General features: G+C 45.8%; 1 protein-coding gene across 3 annotated transcripts in view; it reads left to right on the forward strand.

Annotated features, from left to right (window-relative positions):
* The window catches only part of PEMT (phosphatidylethanolamine N-methyltransferase), a 113,695-nt gene that overhangs the window by 86,814 nt on the left and 9,334 nt on the right, over positions 1-17,547 (forward strand). For all 3 annotated transcript variants that reach the window (XM_033167826.1, XM_033167824.1, XM_033167825.1), the window contains one exon: positions 6,830-6,941. In XM_033167826.1, coding sequence (XP_033023717.1) covers positions 6,830-6,941 — 112 coding nt within the window. The remainder of the gene's footprint in view (positions 1-6,829; positions 6,942-17,547) is intronic.

The following is a 17,547-nucleotide window of genomic DNA, read 5'->3' on the forward strand; positions in this document are numbered from 1 at the left end:
AATGGGGCAACTTGTTCATGGATCTTCAACATCTTCTCTAATTTGGCCCCAAGAACTAGTGCAAAAATGCAGGCTTGGTTTGTTTCTTGATCCTTCCCACAACCCCTCTCCCACAACTTAAAGATTGGTGGAGAACATGGACACATTCAAAAGTGTGTTCCTTTCCTTGTAACTTATTTTCACTTAAGGCATTAGACTCCTGTTGGTTTTGGACCGGCACAGCTGCCTGCAATTTTTTTTGAGAGCACAAAGCAAAGCAACTGCTTTCTCCTTATCCGTTCTTTCCTCTCCCACCCCCAATAATACTTTGTTCCCTTTGTCCTTTTGTTTCCTCCTGCCTGGCTTCAAAAGATTTGTCTATTGCCGGAATTATGTTCTGGAATTCTGTAGAGATAAGAGGCTCGGGATATGCGACCCATGCCAGGAAACAAAACCTCTCTGAAGCATCCTTACGCATCGAAGAAGCTAATATTACGGGGAGGAAAGGGGAATTTTTTTGGCAAGAAAAAAGAATAATGATACCTCTGTTGAGAGCAAAGTAGCATCAGATGTATTGCCAGCCTGCTCCTCAGGCTCCAGCAATCAGCAGGTTTGGCGTCAGTAAATCTATAAGATCAGGGAGATTTTGTATTGGGTTATTTATTGGGGATAAATATTCCCTCTCTCCCTCCCACCCATTCTTCAGGCTGAATGAATTGAAACGGAGGGAGTTTGGCTTCCCCCAAAGAACCCTGGGAACTGTAGTTTGCTTGTTTTATTCAGACATATTTTATAAAATTTCCAGAAATTTCACATAGACATTCCAATACATAATATATTTTTATTTTACTACATCAACTTCCCATCCCATTTTCCACAGAGTTTTTCTCCCCTCCCCCTTGCGGCACCCTGTCTTCTCTTTCTTATTTCATAACAATAATAACAATAACCTCTGGTTCCTTCTGTTGCTCATAGTTCAAATCCTGCTCATGAATTCCATCACGCCGTAATATTTAAATAGTCCGGGGAGGGGGGAGGCTTCCATTCTCCCATAAAGCAATCACCCTTAAGGCCTCTTATTTTTAGCTGTTAACTTCTGCCGATTCAGCATCACTTTACTTATTCATCGTTCCTTGGTGGGGACTTCTTCATTCTTCGGGAACTGTAGTTTGTTAAGGGTGCTGGGAAGTGTAGTTCTTTGAGGGGTGAACTACCGTTCCCAGGATTCTTTGGAGCTATCCCTGTTGAAGTGGTGCAAATGTACAGTGGACCCTCCGGATACAAACTTAATTTGTTTCGGGGGTCCGTTTGCACCCCCAAAATAACGTAAATAGAGGCGCACTTCTGCACATGCACGCGGCGCGATTGAGTGCTTCTGTGCATGCATGTGCGTGCTGCGAAACCTGGAAGTATACACTTCCCGGTTTGCCGTGGCCGTAACCCGAAGATTCGGTATCCAGAGGGATACGCAAGTAGAGGTACGACTGTAATTTAAATCTATGGTACAGATATGACTGATAGATTTTATTATTTTTTAAGCTGCAATCCATTTCGAGCAAAGCCTCGGTCCTTTTCATTTTTTTTTTTTAAAGAAAGTTTATTATATTTCATATAAAAAAGAACAAAATACAAACACTACACATACTACAAACCAAAAAAGAAAAGAAAAAAGAAAAAATACATATAAAAACACTTAACTAAACAACAAAGATTAAAACATCAAAAATACAACAAATAGATTCTTTAGCATCCTCAAACTTGTTTGATTCTTACTTAATGGACTTCCTCCCATCCTCTGTGCTGCGTTCATTTCAAATTTACTTTAGTAACTTTATAACAACTTTAAATCGTCATAAACAATTAATCTATTCCTTATCTATCATCTTATCTCTACCTTTATAAACTTATATCATGCCTATACAAATCAACAATTCTAGCAATTATATCCTACTTTTTCTAAAAACAATTTATGCTGTCGCCATTAATTCAACCGATTTCCAGTTTAAATCTCTATCTTTTCACGTTTTTTCATATAGTCTCTGAATTTCTTCCAATCTTCTTGCACCACTTCCTCCCTCTGGTCTCGGAGTTAAGCCTCGATCCTTTTCAAAGGCAGCCCACATACTGCACATCACAGTAGTCCGAGAGGATGTAACTTAAGACATATGTCACTGTGGCCAGATCCGATATCTACTCAGCATCTGCTGTTGGCATTCAGTGCATGACAGCTCAAGGGTCCTTGAAACCACCCACAGACCCTGTTCATCTTCCTGAACTTTCTGAGCCCTGTGCCCGGACACGGGTTCGAAGCATTCGTTTTTCTGTTATAGGCCCCTTTGAATGTTTCCAGGAAAAGTGAGATGTCAAAAGGTTGTGCCCGGCTAAACGGGAGAGGGAAAGGATGCGGGAATCTTAATGAGTTCTCTCCCTCCCTCAACAAATCAAGGATTCTAAAGTGCGGTGGATATATCAAAAGTGCTTGTAGAAATTATGGCTTTGGAGTGAGTCACGTAAAACAGGACCCGGTTGGTTTTGCCCCCCTCGCGCTACGAAGTTGACACTTCTTTTCAAATCTGCGCTTAATTGACATTAGCAAAGTGTTTTGAGATAGCGGGCTAAAAGGCAACCACCGAGAGAACAAAGCGCTGTAATTTGTTACTATTACTACCTGGGTCAAATCATCAATTTCCCTGGCCTCATGCCGTGTAAGAAACACATTTCAACTTCCAAGAATGAATGGCCCCCCTGTCCGATTAAACACACACACAAACACACACACACACGGTCGTTGCTATAGGCAGCTAAGTGGGCTAATGACATAGCAGGAAAAAAAAGTTTTACCCGCCAGGTAGGGACAATTGCTTTCTGTTGCCTGGCAATCAGAGCCGCAGCCCGCTGAGTCATACTTTAGATGGGCTTGGCTGGTATTGTGTGTTGCCACTCGGAGTGCCGAAAAAGCCACCGAAATGCTTGCTTCACGGTGCTGGAGCAGGTGGTTTTTGCTTGCCATTTTGGGGGTCAGTTTGTAGCAGGAAATGGGACACGGGTGGCACTGTGGGTTAAACCACAGAGCCTAGGGCTTGCCATTCAGAAGGTCAGCGGTTCGAATCCCCGCGACAGGGTGAGCTCCCGTTGCTCGGTCCCTGCTCCTGTCCACCTAGCAGTTCAAAAGCACATCAAAGTGCAAGTAGATAAATAGGTACCGCTCCAGCGGGAAGGTAAACGGCATTTCCGTGCGCTGCTCTGGTTCGCCAGAAGCGGCTTAGTCATGCTGGCCACATGACCCGGAAGCTGTACGCCGGCTCCCTTGGCCTGTAGAGCGAGATGAGCGCCGCAACCCCTGAGTCGTCCGCGACTGGACCTAATGGTCAGGGGTCCCTTGACCTTGTAGCAGGAAGGGATCTGCAGGGCTCGATCTGACCTGGGAAGCACAAGAGTCCCTTGTGATCAAACGCCCTGAGCCCAAGCTGCAGTGCTTGCTTGCCTACCATCCTGTCCCATCAGCATCTAAGTTAGGAAATAATTGTTTCCTCTCCTGTGCCTTTATCACCGCTGTGGATTAGTCTGCCATGCAAATTATGGGTCACTTAGGATTTCTAAAATTAATTTTGGAACACGCAGTTTGCAGCTTTCATATCCCCTGTAGTTCATTTTCCATCTCTTCCCTCTCGGTGTTACCCAAAGGGGTGGTCATATCTGCCAGTTTCAGCTTCTCATTTTTTCCAGCCTTCGTTTCATTTCTCCACATTTGCACATGAGTTTGCAATAAATATAATAATAATGACAAAATACTTTTGGAAACCTGTCAGGATTTTAGTGCAAATTTCTTGCAATATGCACATTCTTGCAATATGCAAGCTCCCCCGATCAACACAGTTTTACGAAGTCCATTTTTACTAATATAACACATTTTAGTTTGTTATTTTTGCTGGTGTATGCACACTTTACCACACTGTATGCATTTATATACGTACATATTACCTGACTGGAGAACAGCATTGCAAAATTCAAAGAACTGCAAATTCCAAAGGATGGCTGTGTTTCGGTTTACATACCATTTCTGAAAGTGTGAATTGGGTAGGTTTGTCTTTAGATGCAAACTTAATTGAATACCTGTATACTTGAAAGCATGTCTCCACCCCCATCGTTCAGCCTGGACACCAAGGTCCAGCGCCGAGGGCCTTCTGGTGGTTCCCTGACTGTGAGAAGCAAGGTTACAGGGAACCAGGCAGAGGGCCTTCTTGGTAGTGGCACCCGCCCTGTGGAACAACCTCCTATCAGATGTCAAGGAGATAAACAACTATCTGACTTTTAGAAGACATCTAAAAGCAGCCCTGAATTGGGGAGTTTTTAATGTCTGATGTTTTATTTTGTTTTTAATATTTTGTTGGGAGCCACCCAGAGTGGCTGGTGCAACCCTATCAGAAGGGTGGCATATAAATAAATAAATAAATAAATAAATATATTATTATTATTATTATTATTATTATTATTATTATTATTATTATTCCCCTCTTATTTCCAGCATTCAGGGTGTGAGTGCATTGCTTATGTGTCCAAAACTGGCTCACCCACAACTAAGGGGAAGATATCAACAGACTGAGTGGCGACCCTAAAGTTTGCAAAAGAAGGGGGGGAAATTGGAGGGAACATTTAAGGTTTGGGGAGCTCAACATGTTCAGTGCCTGCAGAACCTTGGCTGACAGTGCTGTGTGTGTTGAAAACTGTAGGGAGGAATGTAATGAATTGACTAACTGTGATCCTGAACAGAAGCACTTTGTACTGCAACATCTTGTTGCAGGTTGCACTTTTTCTTACATTTTTATATTATTGTTACTTTCATCACGCTACTTTTATCATCACTCCCCCTTCACGATTGGGGATTTGGCAATAAATCTAAATCCAACTAAGTACATAAACATCTCCCAGGCTCTCTCGCTCCTTTAGCAGCTACCCACATTCCCAGTAATTTTCCTTCTGCCCTTATCTGCCTTCTCTTCCGAAACGGACGTCTCGCAACACTATCTCACTGGCAACGGGCTCTCTGCAAAGTTCTGTCCAAAGGTGGAGGGGAGGCAGAAGAAGATGAGAAGTTGCTTTGCAGGAGGTCGCTATGGCATTTTGAGAAACACAGCCCAGCCTGAGCCCCAGTCAGCTTAGCAGAAGCGAGAACCCGTTCCCGGAATTACATACCCTCCAGTATTCAATGAAAATTGTTGTTGTTGAGTCGTTCAGTCGTGTCCGGCTCTTCGTGACCCCATGGACCAGAGCACGCCAGGCACCCCTATCCTCAACTGCCTCCCACAGTTTGGCCAAACTCATGTTAGTAGCTTCGAGAACACTGTCCAACCATCTCATCCTCTGTCGTCCCCTTCTCCTTGTGCCCTCCATCTTTCCCAACATCAGGGTCTTTTCCAGGGAGTCTTCTCTTCTCATGAGGTGGCCAAAGTACTGGAGCCTCAACTTCAGGATCTGTCCTTCTAGTGAGCACTCAGGGCTGATTTCTTTAAGGATGGATAGGTTTGATCTTCTTGCAGTCCATGGGACTCTCGAGAGTCTCCTCCAGCACCATAATTCAAAAGCATCAATTCTTCGGCGATCAGCCTTCTTTATGGTCCAGCTCTCACTTCCGTACATTACTACTGGGGAAACCATAGCTTTAACTATACGGACCTTTGTCGGCAAGGTGATGTCTCTGCTTTTTAAGATGCTGTCTAGGTTTGTCACTGCTTTCCTCCCAAGAAGCAGGCATCTTTTAATTTCGTGACTGCTGTCACCATCTGCAGTGATCATGGAGCCCAAGAAAGTAAAATCTCTCACTGCCTCCATTTCTTCCCCTTCTATTTGCCAGGAGGTGATGGGACCAGTGGCCATGATCTTTGTTTTTTTGATGTTGAGCTTCAGACAATGAAAATAGGGACATTTTATTCTACATCAGGAAGCTTCTCCCACATTAGATCTCGCCAAACATTGACATCCTATACACATTGACGCCCGTCACCCTCAGCCAATGACAATCTCTCCACTGAACCTACATGATGATTGCAGTGTAAGGCTGCACAGACTTTTAAAAATATTTTATTTTTGATTTTTCTAATAATAACAATTTTCTTATACATAGATATCCAATCCAAATTTGCATTGATTGACTCCCCACCCCATCCCCCGGTTTTCAATTGTCCCTTTATAATTTCCATTGCATCTAATTGTTTTTCCACTTAATTTCCAATTATTTTTCAGATCATAATTCCACCTTCAGTTCATAAATGCTACAACAATCCTGCTAATGTTTCCACGTTCTTACAGTGTTTAAAATAATCTATAAAGTTTTTTCCAATCTTGATTAAATTTTCCTTCATCTTGGTACCTGATCTTCATGGTTAGTTTTGCCATTTCGGAATAGTCCTCCATTCTTCTTTCGTTGGTATAGTCTCTTCTTTCCACTTCTGGGCAAGTAACGTTCTGGCAGCTGTGGTTGCATACATAAATAATCGCTTTTGCTTCTTTGGTAATTCATCTCCTAATATTCCTAGTAAAAAAGGCCTCTGGTTTTTTAACAAACGTATTTTTAAACATCTTTTTCATTTCGTTATATATCATTTCCCAGAAGCCCTTTACCTTTTTACGTGTCCACCACCACATATGGACAAACTACTACCAGACTTTTAGGAGACATCTGAAAGCAACCCTGTTTAGGGAAGCTTTTAATGTTTAATAGATTATTGTATTTTAACATTCTGTTGGAAGCTGCCCAGAGTGGCTGGGGAAACTCAGCCAGATGGGCAGGGTATAAATAAATTATTATTATTATTATACTTAATAGAAATGTCTGTGTCTCTTTCTTTTCTAGGGGACTACTTCGGCATCCTCATGGAGGCAAAGGTGACGTCTTTTCCGTTCAACGTGTTGGACAATCCCATGTATTGGGGCAGCACCATGATCTACCTGGGCTGGTCCATCATGTGAGTCCATTGTGTTTCTGCTCTTTTCAAACTTATTTATTTATTATGTTTACAGTGGTACCTTGGTTTACAACCATAATCCGTTCTGGAGGTCCAGTTGTAAACTAAAATAGGTTGTAACCCAAGGCGCGCATTCGCCAATGGGGCCTCAAAAAAAAATGGGTTGTAATCCCCCCAAAAAGGGGACACACACTTCAGAGTTTGACGTGGTTGTAATCCAAAACGGTTGTGAACCAAGGTACAGTGAGGGGGGAAAGTATTTGATCCCCTGCTAAATTTGCCCGTTTGCCCTCTGACGAAGAAATGACCAGTCCATAATTTTAATGGTAGGTTTATTGTAGCTGTGAGAGACAGGATAACAACAGGAAAACCCCCAGAAACCCAGAAGACAAAAGTCAGAGATTGATGTGCATTATAATGAGTGAAATAAATATTTGATCCCCTATCAACCAGCCTGATGTCAGGCTACATGGTATCTTCACTGTATGTAAGGAGCTGAGATTAGAAGCACCTGCTGTAAGGGAGAGGTCTTACCTGTAATCCCAGCTCGTTACAGTACCTGTACAAAAGACACCTGTTGACAGAAGCAGTCAATCCAGCAGATTCCAAAGTAGCCACCATGACCAAGACCAAAGAGCTGTCCAAGGATGTCAGGGAAGCTGAGGGTTTGCCAAACATGCCTTCCTCTTAGCACGTTTCTCCCATTCATGGGCAGGGCCGTCTTAGGGAGATCGGCCGCCGTGGCGCGGCAATCCCTCCAGCGCCCCCGATGTGCCGCCTCTCTGCCGCCTCCCGCGCTTGCCGCCCCTCAGGAGGGGGGGTGGACGAGCGGGGGATATGGGGCGTGGCACTGGAGCGGCACGGGGCTCTGCGCGCCCTTCCAGTGCTCCCGGGACGGGAGGCGAGGGCAGCCAGCTCGCAGCCCGCCCGGTTGCGGAAACCCCAGGATCCAACCAGAGCTCTGGAACAGATCCCACCCGTAACCAGAGGTACCACTGTACTGCCCTTCCTCTGACGATCACAGGGCTCTTCGTGACATAAAAATACAAATGCGCCTCTAGCACGTTGATTTAAGTTTAGAAAGCCAATATTTATTTTCATACTTTAGCTTAAGGCCACTGTAAGGGTCCAGTGGTGCTCCTCACGAGCAAAAGGCGATGACTCAGGATCTGTATACTGTATATTCTGGTGTATAGGAGTACTTTTTAATCCAGGAAAATCTTCTCAAAAGTCAGGGGTCGTCTTGTACGCCAGGTGGAGAATCTGCGGTCGAGTATATCTCAAACTCTATATTTTAACTGGAAAAGTTGGGTGTCGTCTTATACGCCGGAAAATACGGTATTTACATCAGTTTATTATACAGATATGTACAAGTCAGAGCTCAAATTCCATGACCGTCTTAGTCACTCTCAGATTCCGGAAGTGGCACTTTGCGAGAGCCTCCAACAAAATAACCTGGGGACCCCAAGTCTCCTCCTTTCCTCCTTCTGTTTCAGCCCCTTCCGTAGTTGGGGCGACGGAACTACCGATTCCCCCTCCATCCCTGAACTGCTGAGTTGGTGTCTAGACCCTGCAATATCTGTCTGCCCTTCCGCCACGGAACTCTCTCCCCGCCTATCCCTCCCACAGGAAGTCTCTGGGCTTCTCTGGCGGTGCTGGGTACTTTCAACATCAGGAGTCCCTCCCTCCACCTCAGCCGGCTCTCCTCTGCCTCCGGAGGATCCCCTGACAGCCACTGACACCAAAAGGGGAGGAAACTGTTTGTAACATCCTTCTAAGTTCTTCAGTTATATGATAGAACAGGGATAGGCAACCTAAGGCAGTGTTTTTCAACCTTTTTTGGGCAAGGGCACACTTGCTTTATGAAAAAAATCACGAGGCACACCACCATTAGAAAATGTTAAAAAAATTAACTCTGTGCCTATATTGACTATATATAAAGTAATTCTCTTGAATAGGAATCAAATAAACACAATTTTCCCCACGGCACACCAGGCAACATCTCGCGGCACACTAGTGTGCCGCAGAACAGTGGTTGAAAAACACTGACCTAAGGCCCATGGGCTGGATGCGGCCCAATCGCCTTCTCAGTCCGGCCCACAAACGGTCCGGGAATCAGTGTGTTTTTACATGAGTAGAATGTGTCCTTTTATTTAAAATGCATCTCTGGGTTATTTGTGGGGCCTGCCTGGTTTTTTTTTTTACATGAGTAGAATGTGTGCTTTTATTTAAAATGCATCTCTGGGTTATTCGTTCCTTTTTATTTTATTTTATTTTTATTTTATTTTTTCAATATATAGGCCAGACCACCACATGGTCTGAGGGACAGTGGACAGGCCCACAGCTGAAAAAGGTTGCTGACCCCTGTGATAGAAGTACAGTGGTACTTCGTGAAACGAATGCCTCGCGAAACAAAAAACCCGCTAGACGAAAGGGTTTTGCGATTGCAGTGGTGACTCGCAAGACGACTTTTTCTATAGCTGTTTTTCGCAAGACGAAAACGTTTTGCGGTTTATTTTCTCTTCGCACAGCCGTTTCAATGCAAGCCGCGCTTCGCAAGACGACCTTCTCGCAAGACGAAAGCGACTCGCGGAACGAATTAATTTTGTCTTGCGAGGCACCACTGTACATGCAAAAAAGACATTTCCCTGGAAGTCTCCTTTGTGCAAGCGAGTGTTACCCTTCACTTGACACTTCAGTCAAAACATTTTACTGAAGCTTTTTAAGCTTCTTTTGTGCACACCTGTGTCCTCCTATCCAACGTTCGAATACGTAGGCCTGGTGTGATTCTGGCACCATTGACCCCAGCTGCAGCTCTCCCAAGATGTCAGGCAGGATGTCCTTCCTGGCCTCACCATTCAAGGTCCTTTTCAACTGGAGATGCTCACCTAGGGTTGAGCTGGATCTCCGTGCATCTTTTCCTCTGGGCTTCTGCTCTGACTCCTGTTGAGAGTCCTTCAGGTACCTAAGGGAGATTCGGCGAATGCTGACCTACTTCGTAGAATGCATCTAGAGCCAAATGAGCACAGGGCATGTGATCTGCAGAGCTGGAGAGGTGAAATGTCGCCTTCCTGGTCTCCTCTAGAACCTTGTCCTTGGCAGGAAGGACTCAGGGGGGGTTGGGGATCGACCACGCAGGCGCAGTTGTATCCTCCAAGTCACTCGGATGACGCCAGAGGAGACAGCGGTAAATAGATCAGCAATTTCACTAAATAGGAAGGTCGGCTGAAGGGACTTGGGGAACTGTCAGTACAGCGCGTAGAGGCAGGCTGCTCAGAATAGCAAAAATGCTTCTAAACTGGCCGATAGTGAGAAAAATGCAAAGCTTGTTCCTCTTCAGCGCATGGCCAGCTATCCTGTTACATGCACCCCCATTCTCTGAAGTTTGAGGGGGTTCAGTGCATGCCCTGAGTTGGTTTCCTTGGAATGAATGAAGGACTGCTCTCTATCAAGCTGGTGTGGCATCGTTGTTAGAGCGTCAGGCTAGGACCTGGGAGGTCAGGGTTCAAATCCCGCCCCAGCCACGAAGTGAAGGTGGGTTAGAAATGTAAAAATAAACAAAAAGAAAAATATAAAGAACCGTATTTTTCGCTCCATAAGATGCACTTTTTTCCTCCTAAAAAGTAAGGGGAAATATCTGTGCATCTTATGGAGCGAATGGTAGTCCCTGGAGCCGAATTGCCCAGGGTCCAAAAGAGGATCATGCTTTTTATTTTAAAAAGAGAAAAGGGGGTGTTGAAAGGACCCAGCTCAGCAGCTGATCTGCAAGAGATCGGGAGAGAGGTAAGAGTTCCGGCTCCCTTTCAGCCCCGCCCTCCTTTGTTGAATGTGCTGCAGAGGGAGGTTGTTTGTTTCCCCAGCGACATGTGACTGGCTGATTAGATTATCTGGAAACCGTAGAAAAGGCTCCCTTTCCTTTAGAAGCTGCAGAAATGTGAGTTGAACCCCATAAAACGGGGCTTTTCCTCTTTGCTTTTCCCCCTTTGCAAAAGGATCTTTGCTTTTCCCCCTTTGCAAAAAAGCTGCAAAACCTTTAGCTGATCCTCAAAAAAACAGGGCTTTTCCCTTTGCAAAAAAAGCTGCAAAACTTCTGGCTGATCCTCAAAAAAACAGGGCTTTTCCTTTTGCAAAAAAGCTGCAAAACTTTTAGCTGATCCTCAAAAGAAACAGGGCTTTTAGAGGAGGAAAACCAGAAAAATATTTTTTTTCTTGTTTCCTCCTCTAAAAACGAGGTGCACCCTATGGTCCGGTGCGCCCTATGGAGCGAAAAATACGGTATGTTAACTGTGCAAGTTGTCTGCGGTGAGTATAGTGGTACCTCTGGTTAAGAACTTAATCTGTTCTGGAGGTTCCGTTCTTAACCTGAAACTGTTCTTAACCTGAGGTACCACTTTAGCTAATGGGGCCTCCCGCTGCCACCGTGCCGCCGCCGTGCAATTTCTGTTCTCATCCTGAAGTAAAGTTCTTAACCCGAGGTACTACTTCCGGGTCAGCAGAGTCTGTAACCTGAAGCGTCTGTAACCCGAAGCGTTTGTAACCCGAGGTACCACTGTATTTTTGCTTGCAGGTGCCGAGAGCTTGGCTGTTTTCCCATTTTTGCATCCTGAAGCAAAAGGCTTTTAACTGCTGGGTCTCTGTTCTGGTGTTTGGCCTGTCCCTATTTTAGGATTATCTGTTATTATTAGTATTACTACCACTACTTGAGCATACCTATTAAAGCAAAGAGCACTTTTCCCATTACATGAATGTTCTCTGATGATTCGTGTCCTGCGTTAATGTGTTCCCTGCGGATAATATTAACAACGAGAGTCTTTTGTTCGTTGTTCTCTGCTACACACAAGGTGTCAAATGGATGTCCCCATTTTAATGGTGGTAGAATACATCATCCGTGGTCAGTCGGTAGTAACCACAGGGAACAGAACGGACAGTACCTTCTTGCATTCTCTCTAGGCCAGAAGTGCCAACTCCATTTTTTGTGTTTATTCTTGGGCCCAAAACAAGCACCAAACAGTTTTGCGTATTCATCATGCCTTTATTTCCCCCCACCTTTCAACCCAGAAGCCCAGGGTGATGTAACAGCTGGGATGACTTTGCTGTTTATGAATTGGTGAACAGAACATATGAACCATGCGTCCATCTCTCTTGGTATCGTCTGCACACTGAACTGGAATCTACTCTCCAGCATTTCACAGAATCATAGAGTTGGAAGAGACCACAGGGGCCATCCGGTCCAACCCCCTGCCAAGCAGGAAACACCATCAAAGCATTCCTGACAGATGGCTGTCAAGCCTCCGCTTCAAGACCTCCAAAGAAGGAGACTCCACCACACTCCTTGGCAGCAAATTCCACTGTCGAACAGCTCTTACTGTCAGGAAGTTCTTCCGAATGTTTAGGTGGAATCTTCTTTCTTGTAGTTTGAATCCATTGCTCCGTGTTCACTTCTCTGGAGCAGCAGAAAACAACATTTCTCCCTCGTCTATATGACATCCTTTTATATATTTGAACATGGCTATCATATCACCCCTTAACCTTCTCTTCTCCAAGCTAAACATACCCAGCTCCCTAAGCCGTTCCTTATAAGGCATCGTTTCCAGGCCTTTGACCATTTTGGTTGCCCTCCTCTGGACACGTCCCAGCTTGTCAGTATCCTTCTTGAACTGTGGTGCCCAGAACTGGACACAGTATTCCAAGTGAGGTCTGACCAGAGTGGAATACAGTGGTACTATTACTTCCCTTGATCTAGATGCTATACTCCTATTGATGCAGCCCAGAATTGCATTGGCTTTTTTAGCTGCTGCATCATACTGTTGACTCATGTCAAGTTTATGGTCTACCAAGACTCCTAGATCCTTTTCACATGTACTGCTCTCAAGCCAGGTGTCACCCATCCTGTATTTGTGCCTTTCATGTTTTTTGCCCAAGTGTAGTACTTTACATTTCTCCCTGTTAAAATTCATCTTGTTTGCTTTGGCCCAGTTCTCTAATCTGTTAAGGTCGTTTTGAAGTGTGATCCTGTCCTCTGGGGTATTAGCCACCCCTCCCAATTTGGTGCCATCTGCAAACTTGATCAGAATGCCCTCAAGCCCATCATCCAAGTCATTGATGAAGATGTTGAATAAGACTGGGCCCAAGACAGAACCCTGTGGCACCCCACTAGTCACTTCTCTCCAGGATTTCAATTCCCAACATTACCTGGAGGTGCTGGGGTTCGAACCAGCGACCTTCACGCAAACCATCTGTTCTTCATGCAGACAGATCCTCTACCTGGGAGCTGCATCTCTTGGACCACGAGGGATGGTTTGCACCTGAGCAATGGGACCACGAAAGCAAAATGCAGGAGTGGTGAACTTGTTGCCTTTGGATGGACTCCAAGTCCCATCATCCTCAGCCGCCGTGGCCAACAGTCAAGGATAACAGGAACTGTAGTCTAGCAACATTTGGAGGGCCCTGGATTCACCAGCCCTGCTTCATATATCTCATAACTCCTTCCACCCGGTCGCTTGTTCTGCCTCTTCTCTGCGTCTGTTTTTAACAAGCCTCTTTCTCTGGTTTCGAAGCATCCCTTTCTACATGTTTAAATCAGGGAGTGTACACAGAGGCCCAGCGATGAATGATTGCATGCACATCTGCGGGTGCCACTGAGACTGTAAGTTGAAGAGGTGGTGTTGGCGGCAGATCCGGCTCGTATGACGCACTGACTCTCTCGCACACATCTCTGGCGTTTTAATTGGCTGCTAAACGAGCCCTGCCATGAGCTGGCGGTGCTGCTAAATGACCCTCCGTGAAACGAAAGCGGAGCCAAGCAAAGCTCATGGGGATGGAGATGATGAAGTTAGAGAGGGCTGTAGTAGTGGAAGAAGAAATATCCTCAAGGCGGGAAGAGGACCGGTTCCTGAAACCACCTGAAAAGGTAAAGGGACTCCTGACTGTTAGGTCCAGTCGCGGACGACTCTGGGGTTGCGGCGCTCATCTCCCGTTACTGACCGACGGAGCCGGCGTACAGCTTCCGGGTCATGTGGCCAGCATGACTAAGCCGCTTCTGGCGAACCACAGCAGCGCATGGAAACGCCGTTTACCTTCCCGCCGGAGCGGTACCTATTTATCTACTTGCACTTTGACGTGCTTTCAAACTGCTAGGTTGGCAGAAGCTGGGACCGAGCAACGGGAGCTCACCCCGTCGCGGGGATTCGAACCGCCGACCTTCTGATCGGCAAGCCCTAGGCTCTGTGGTTTAACCCACAGCGCCACCCACATCCCACCTGAAAAGGTGGACCAGTGCAAATCCCTCTCAGAAGAAATCGGCAACAAGGAAACCCAAGATTTTGTGGTTGGCCTAAATTCTCCTCAGGAGGCTCCAAATGCTGCTCCCCTTTGCTCCGAAGGCCCCATGTGGGCATCCGTATGACTGACACCGTGGCCAGATTCACACCGTACATTTAAAGCACTATGACTCCACTTTTAAGTTTCCCATAAAATTCTGGGAGCTGTAATTTGTTAGGGGTGCTGATAGTTGTTAGGTGCTCACAGAGTTACAATTCTCAGAGTTAGCTGACCCTCCCAAGTGCCCCTATTTTCCAGGGACAGTCCTGGATTTACAGAAGCCATCCCAGTTTCTGACCCGATTCCGGAATGTCCTGCTTTTTGTTAGGACCCCCCCTATTTTCATCAGAGAAATGTTGGAGGGTAGACGTTAAGCCACTCTGGGAGTTGTGACTCTCTGCCCAGCATCTCTCAACCTGCAGCGCAGACATTTCTTGGTGGGTTGGCTGGCACTGCCCCCTGTTTTCACAGAAGTCCCACCAGCGGCTTGCAGTTGTGGCATCAGGCCCAGAGCTGTAACGATCGTGGGTGACTTGCCCTCCGCTTTCCAACCCAAGTGGGAATGCTGTGGTTCTGTTAGGAAACAGGGCAGGCAACTGTTGTGCCCCATCTCGGCCGCTGCTTGTCTCATCACCGTCGCCATGACACCCAAACACCAAGGCTGTTTCCTTCCGCTCTGTGAGAACATGTTCTGTATGACTTCGATAGAGGGGTGGATCCAGTTTCCCAGGCTTTAGCTCAGCATCCTCAAAATAATGTTTCAAACACTCAAGAGGTGTAATCCTTCTCTCTGCAGGATGTTGCAAACAGAACTGATTTGGCTTTTCTGTTCCTCCTTCTATTACCTACCTTTGCAAGTAAACAGTCGCAGCATTTAATAGGGGTGGAACTTTTTAAAATAGCTACAGGCTGTTTAATATTATTATTTACCTGTTTGTTTGTTTGTTTGTTTGTTTGTTTATTACCCCCCCCCTTCACCCTAAGGTCCCAGGTTGAGTTACAACATTAAAACACAATATTAAAAACAGTTTGAAACAACTTCCAATCATAAAAATAAAAAGAATATACACCCCGAGTGCCAAAAGCCAGGGTAAAGCTTTCGCCAGAAGCTGTGCAGTGAAGGTGCCAGGCGCACCTCTGTAGGGAGGGAGTTTCGCAGCTTAGGGGCCACCACAGAGAAGGCCCTGTCCCCACATCTCTGAGGGTCGAGGAACTACCAAGAGGGCCCCTGTCAGTCTCAGCACCTGAGGTGGTCCGTAGGGAAGGAGGCTGTCTTTCGGATATTTGGGGCATGAGTCATTTATAGGTGAAACTCGAAAAATTAGGATATCGTGGAAAAGTCCATTTATGTAAGCAATTGTTTTCATTAGCTACTGGAGTTTAATATATGAGATAGACTCATGACACGCAAAGCGAGATATGTCAAGCCTTTATTTGTTAAAATTGTGGTGATTACGGCGCACAGCTGGTGAAAACCCCAAAGTTGAGATTGTGAATTTGGGGTTCTCATCAGCTGTACGCCATAATCATCACAATTATAACAAAGGCTTGACATATCTCGCTTTGCATGTCATGAGACTATCTCATATATTAGTTTCACCTTTTAAGTTGAATTACTGAAAGAAATGAACCTTTCCACGATATTCTAATTCTTCAAGTTTCACCTGTATGGCTTTAAACGCTAATGTGAGCCTGGAAATGAACCAGCAATCAGTGCAGTTGTTTTAAAATGGGTTATATGAGATCTAAATGGAACCCCAGCCAGTATTCTACTACAGTATTGGCACATTTGCGAAGCTAAGCAGGGTCCGGTCTGGTTTCAAATTGGATGGGGGACCGCATGTAGAGATTCCTGCATTGCAGAGGGTTGGACTGGATGACCCTTCGGGTACCTTCCAACTCCCCAATTTCTATGATTCTATGATCTTATAAGTTGCTTCTCCACAAACCAACTAAGGCAATGTGCAGTGAAAAGAAAGAACTAAGAGCAACCAGGAGACAAAAGACCCATTTGAGAAAGCCTTAATTGATTACACAATTGTAAAAGGATGATGTTTGCTTTGTGCCCTTGATATAATCTAGATTAAATGACCTTTTGATGTATCTTTTTTACCTTGAAGCCCTGCAGAGAATAATTTTGTAAAGAAAGCCCCCATAAAGAAAATATAAAGGAGAGAGAAAGTATTGAAATTATCACTCTATAGAGTACTGAGCTGCCTTAAGCCTGTTATGTCAATAATTCATCTCTTAGAAAACAAGATGAAGCAACATTTTGAAAGAGCCAGAAACCCAATGCAATAGAATACCTGTTTAAAATTAAACCCTGCCAGTCTCCACCTGCTGTGTTTTTTTCCCACCCTTCATTTCAAAAGCCTTCCTGAATAAAACATGTTTTCAACCAGGGATGGGCCAAATGCAGCTCTATGGCCCTTGGGACACAGCATGATTGTTTTCGCCCAATGGAATGTGCCCTGAATGCCTCTTATTTCCTAGAGCAGGGGTCAGCAAACATACCGCGCCTCGGGCCGGTGTCTCCAGTGCTGATTGTGCGGTGGGCTGGAGGGCAGGGGAGCACGCGCCCATACGCCTGTGAGCACACTACTTCCGGCGCACTTCCGGGATGGAGGAGCACCGGAAATAGCTTGTGCACATGTGCATGGGCCTCCTCCGACCCGGATGTGCACCGGAAATAACGCTTGCACATGTGCACAAGCTATTTCCGGTGCTTCTCCGACCCAGAAGTGGGCAGCTGCGCCGGTAAGAGCGGGGGTTGCCGCAGGCTGGATAAAAGAGTCCCTTGGGCCATATCCGGCCCACGGACCTTCGTTTGGAGACCTCTGTCCCAGAGGGAAGAAGTTCCACAGTGCAGGTGCCACAACTATGAAGGCTCTGTTTCATGTGCTTACAGATGTAACTTCAGTGAAGGAGGTCCCATTCCCCAACCTGAGGGACCAGAAAGATCTTGGTCTGCCAGTTACTTTAACTGTGCAAAGTGGCCTCTGTGGGAAAATAATCGGACCTGGTGAAAGGCAACTTCCTATGATCAATGGACTGGGAGACCTCCGTATCCCTGAGTCCACTGGATCTGGAAGCTGGAGGAGGAGGAGGAGGAGGAGGAGGAGGAGGAGGAGGAGGAGGAGGAGGAAGAGTTTTCAAGAAGAGGTGTGAATCAGGCTGCCTCCCACCCAACGCAGCTCAACCTCCCCCAATGCAGAAGGCAAAAGGAACAGTCTGAGGCCTTTCAGTACCAACACTGTCCCTGATGATCCCAAGCCAGGGTGACCCC

Source organism: Lacerta agilis, chromosome 13 (genome assembly GCF_009819535.1).
Source record: "Lacerta agilis isolate rLacAgi1 chromosome 13, rLacAgi1.pri, whole genome shotgun sequence".
Classification (NCBI taxonomy): Eukaryota; Metazoa; Chordata; class Lepidosauria; order Squamata; family Lacertidae; genus Lacerta; species Lacerta agilis.